This window comes from Bos indicus, chromosome 3 (genome assembly GCF_029378745.1).
Source record: "Bos indicus isolate NIAB-ARS_2022 breed Sahiwal x Tharparkar chromosome 3, NIAB-ARS_B.indTharparkar_mat_pri_1.0, whole genome shotgun sequence".
Lineage (NCBI taxonomy): Eukaryota > Metazoa > Chordata > Mammalia > Artiodactyla > Bovidae > Bos > Bos indicus.
Window position 1 is genome coordinate 47,555,957 of NC_091762.1, and position 4,443 is coordinate 47,560,399.

The window sequence follows — 4,443 nt, forward strand, 5'->3', positions numbered from 1 at the left end:
TTTATCAATTTTCAGTATCAAAACAGTTACACTATTGGTTTTTTTTTCTCCCAATTGGTCCCCAAAGAGACCACACCAAAGGAGAGGACATTTTAAGCCAATTAAGCTGCAGGATGCACCCCTAACAGACCTCACTGAAACCTCATCAAAAAAGGGGGATTGGGTAGGGAAAGAAACTTTAAAAGATCAGCACACTGCTAGCCCACAGACTGTAAAGAGCTCTCACAGGCAGAGGGGTGACCAGTTTGCCTCAACCCCAAAGAAGCAAAGTTCCAAAATATAAAAATTTACAAGTTTTGTACATACGCTTTTCAAGATTTCTCCAGCACTAACCGATACAAAGCACAGTGAGATGGCACTTTTAGAGACAGCAGCTTCAGACCCAGAAAAGGGTGATGAGATGAGTTTCATATGGCTAAATCAGTGGCAAAACATAATTTTCTTTCCTTTCTTTCAAGGAGGCAGGAGAGCAAATAAGTGGTCACTTCAATATAAGGGGCACATGATCCATTCTGTGAGCAGTTGGGAACAGGGTAGAGCTGGAACAAGGATTTGGTCTCAGAGGTTTTACCATCTTAATTGTTTGGTCACTTCTGATGAAAAAAGAAAAAAAAAAAGTTGTCCAAAGATACCCTAAAGCTGAAAACCTGAACAGCATTTTTTTTTTTTTTTTTTGGCTAACTCCTTCTGGAATCATCTTTCTGCTTTGGCAGGTACTTTTTACAGGGCAATGAGGTTTCCCCAAATGGAGCCTTTCTCTGGGCTGCTAGGCTCTCAGTAAGGCAGGCCCAAACCTTTTCCCTTTCTCTCTGGAGAAGGCAATATGTATTAAGCTGAAATGTTACTTTCCAAAAGTGAGAAAGGGATTAGACTGCTGCTTCAGTTCTACGGAATTATCTGGAATGTTTTTTTACAAATGGGTGTAACATCAAGAACAAAAAAGGTAATTACAAAATGTGTACATCACAACATGCTTTTAAAGACACTTTGCATTGTGCTCACATTCCCTTAAACGTTGTTCCCAAAGGTGCTCAGCCTCTAGCCCAACTGGAATCTCTGGGGAGAGGCAGAGACTGTTTGGCGAAAAGGACACAGGAGTAGGGGGGTGGGAGAGGTGGCGAAAGGAGAAAGCAGCCTTCCAGTTAAAGATCAGCCCTCCGTTTAAAGGTCAGCTTCGGGCAGGCTGGCCCCAGTGGAGTCGGAGTCGGGGTGAGAGGGAGGAGCAGCGGCAGGGCGGGGCTGGGGTGCTCTACATTTTATTCAGGTCAAGCAGAGTCTGGTTCAGCATCCTTTGTGTACAGAGGTCCTCCTCTTTGGTGCATTTCAGTTTATCTTCCAAATCATCAATTGTCTTTTCCAGCTTGGCTACTGATTTCTCAGCAAACTCAGCACGAGTCTCTGCCTCCTTGAGTTTATCGGTAAGAATCTTTATCTCTTCCTCATATTTGTCTTCCTTTTGAGAGTACTTTTCTTCAGCAGCACTCAGACACTTCAGGTGCTGGTCCATCAGTCTGATTTGCTCACCCATCTTTCGGCAACGGGACTCTGCCAGCTCCGCTCGCTCCTCTGTGCGCTCCAAGTCTCCCTCAATAATCACCAACTTGCGAGCCACCTCTTCATACTTCCTGTGTGCCTCTTCTGCAATGTGCTTAGCTTCTTTGAGTTGGATTTCCTGGAGTTCCATTTTTTCTTCATCTTTTAAGGCTTGGTTTTCAATAACCTTCATAACTCTCTCGCTCTCATCAGCAGCTTTCTCAGCTTCCTCCAGCTTTTGCAGCGCAGTGGCCAGGCGCTCTTGAGCTCGGTTCAGCTCCTCTTCAACCAGCTGGATCCTACGGTTTAAGGAGACCACTTCAGCCTCAGCCTGTTCTCGGGCCCATCTTTCTCCATCCACTTTCTGCTGGAGGCGCTTGGCCCTCTCCTCTGCATCATCGGCCTGCTGCTGCAGAACCTGGATCTTGCACTTCATTGCCTCGGTGGTCCCGGCCATGGTCCCCACCCAGCTCCTGCTTGCCTTCGGGTTCCTGCCTCCTCCGCTCGGCGCTCGGCGTTGCAGCCGCTTGGTTCCTGCAGGGTTGAACTTGTGGCCCACACTAGGCGAAGAGCATGCGCAGTCGAGGCTGACAGTAGGAAGCTTGGGATACTTAGGAATGGTGGGCTGCAGTTTATGGGGTCGCACAGAGTCCGACACGACTCCAAAACTAGTTTTTTAAAAGATGAAAACTAGTAAGTAGTAAGACTAACCAAAATGAAATGCAATAGAAACAAATCACCAGTATTAGGAATGACAGGTAATGACTATAATTCCTTGTGCTATACAGTTATAGTTTTGTTTCATTTACTCTTTGACCCAGCAATCCCACCTGCAGGAAGTTAGTCAAGATTATTCATTGTGGCGTTAGCAAAAAACTGAAAAACAACTTAAATATCATGTAGAAAATTTAATATGCTCAGGTACATTCACACTCTGAAGTATTATTGCTAAAAAGCAAATAAATACAAATAACAATAGAGATATCTTTAAGGTAACATGGAGCAATTTTCTAGTATATGCTACTGTATGGAAAAAGCTCAGTGCAAATGTATACATTTAATATGCTGTCTTTCCTCTAAGAAATAACAAGAATTTATACTATATATAGAACAGTCTGTGGCGGAGGGATGATTTGGGAGAATGGCATTAAAACATGTATAATATCATATAAGAAGTGAATCGCCAGTCCAGGTTCGATGCAGGATACAGGAAGCTTGGGGATGTTGCACTGGGATGACCCAGAGGGATGGTATGGGGAGGGATGTGGGAGGGGGTTCAGGATGGGGAACACGTGTACACCTGTGGCGGATGCATGTTGATGTATGGCAAAACCAATACAATATTGTAAAGTAAAATAATAATAATAATAATAAAAAATAAAAATAAAAAAAGAATTTATACTATATAGATATTTGCTTAATTTTGCTAAAACAAATGAACCTTTACTAGAGAAAGTAGTGAAGTTGATTATCATGTGAATTAGGTGGGAATACAGATGTGACTATGATTTTTCTGAGTATTTAGTTAGAAGTTTTGATTTTGAGCCATGTGTTTTACTAAAAAAAAAAAAAATTAAATAAATCAACAAAGATGGAGACAAAAAGGAACCTCATACTGAAGAAAAGCAAAACCAAAGAAATTTAATGTCATACCTCAATGAAAGAATATCTCATTGAAATTAATCCATGCAACTTTGAAATGCTATATTCTGTATCCTCAGAGAGATGCATTCTAAACTGCATCTCTAAACTGAAAAATATTATGAACTTTTCTTATAAAGTTTGTTTTGGTAGTGATATGGATAAAGCAAATCCAAAATTATTTTTTATGTATTATGGGACTGAGGAAATGAGTAAATATGTTAATGTTGGACACACAAAAAAATGACAGTCAAAAATGTAGAGATGGAATACAAAGTCATGAGGTATTAATGCATAAGATTTCCCAGTGTGTAGTGAGAGGAAAAGATGATTTTAAGAGAGGTGAAACCTTTTCCCCATTTCAGCAGTTTATAACATATAAGAAACACAAAATGTGCTCTTTTTGTTTCTTTTTCTCTTGTCAAGGTTGAATAAATTGTATTACATTTTGCATTACATTGTATTACATTCAAATTGTAAATTAATTGTATTACATTCAAATTGTAAATTGAATATTGTATTACATACAATAAAATGACTTTTTAAAAAATGTTAAAGAAACACTTTAACAATGATCAAGTGATCTTTTGAAAAATAGGAGAAAAAAGAAAATGGTAGTTCAAGGTTTTAGTATAAATATTTTTTGTTTATATTGTGTTGTTTGTTCAGGCAAAGTTTTTATTTTTAAGTATAGATTTCTGAGAACCCAACTTTGAAAAATAAACCAACTTAAAAATATGAATAAAGAATATTAATGATTTCTTCAAGGGTAAAAGTTCACATTAGCCTTTAAGTGAATATGTCTGTTGGCTTAATTGCAAATACAGAGAGCACATTTGCTTGTGCTGAAGTGCCCTGAGCTGAGTGCAGTTATACATTTTGTGGGGTTATCAGACTATTTCATGGAAATAAGTCACCATCAGCAGGGACAAATAGATTTTGATGAATAAGAGTGGACTGGGTTTTACATGGTCAGTGAATAACCATTTTCTCTTTTCTGTCCTAATTTTGTTACAAAAAAGAAAAAAAAGAGAGAGAGAAAGAGAGAGATACTCTAAAAGTAGATAAATATTGCACCTTAATTATTGGTAAACATTTGATTGAAAGTAATGACCTAATTGTAGGTAAATGGGCTCGCTGGCACATTCACCTACTTCCAGTCTAGACAATTGTCTAAAAATAACCTCAGATATGCAGATGACACCACCCTTATAGCAGAAAGTGAAGAAGAAGGAAAGAGCCTCTTGATGAAACTGAAAGAGGAGAGTG

The 4,443-nt window shown here is 39.1% G+C and overlaps 1 protein-coding gene across 2 annotated transcripts; it reads right to left on the bottom strand.

Annotated features, from left to right (window-relative positions):
- Positions 1 to 264: 264 nt before the first annotated feature.
- On the bottom strand, positions 265 to 2,005 carry LOC109560446 (tropomyosin alpha-3 chain-like). 2 transcript variants are annotated; one of them, XM_070786057.1, is made up of 2 exons: positions 1,865 to 1,932; positions 265 to 1,730 (listed from the first exon to the last, which is right to left on the bottom strand). In XM_070786057.1, the coding sequence occupies exons 1-2, from the start codon at positions 1,930 to 1,932 to the stop codon at positions 1,250 to 1,252; spliced, it is 549 nt and encodes a 182-aa protein (XP_070642158.1). In that variant the 3' UTR covers positions 265 to 1,249. The 2 variants fall into 2 exon arrangements, with proteins under 2 accessions (XP_070642158.1, XP_070642157.1); XM_070786056.1 differs by having other exon boundaries at positions 265 to 2,005.
- Positions 2,006 to 4,443: the final 2,438 nt, after the last annotated feature.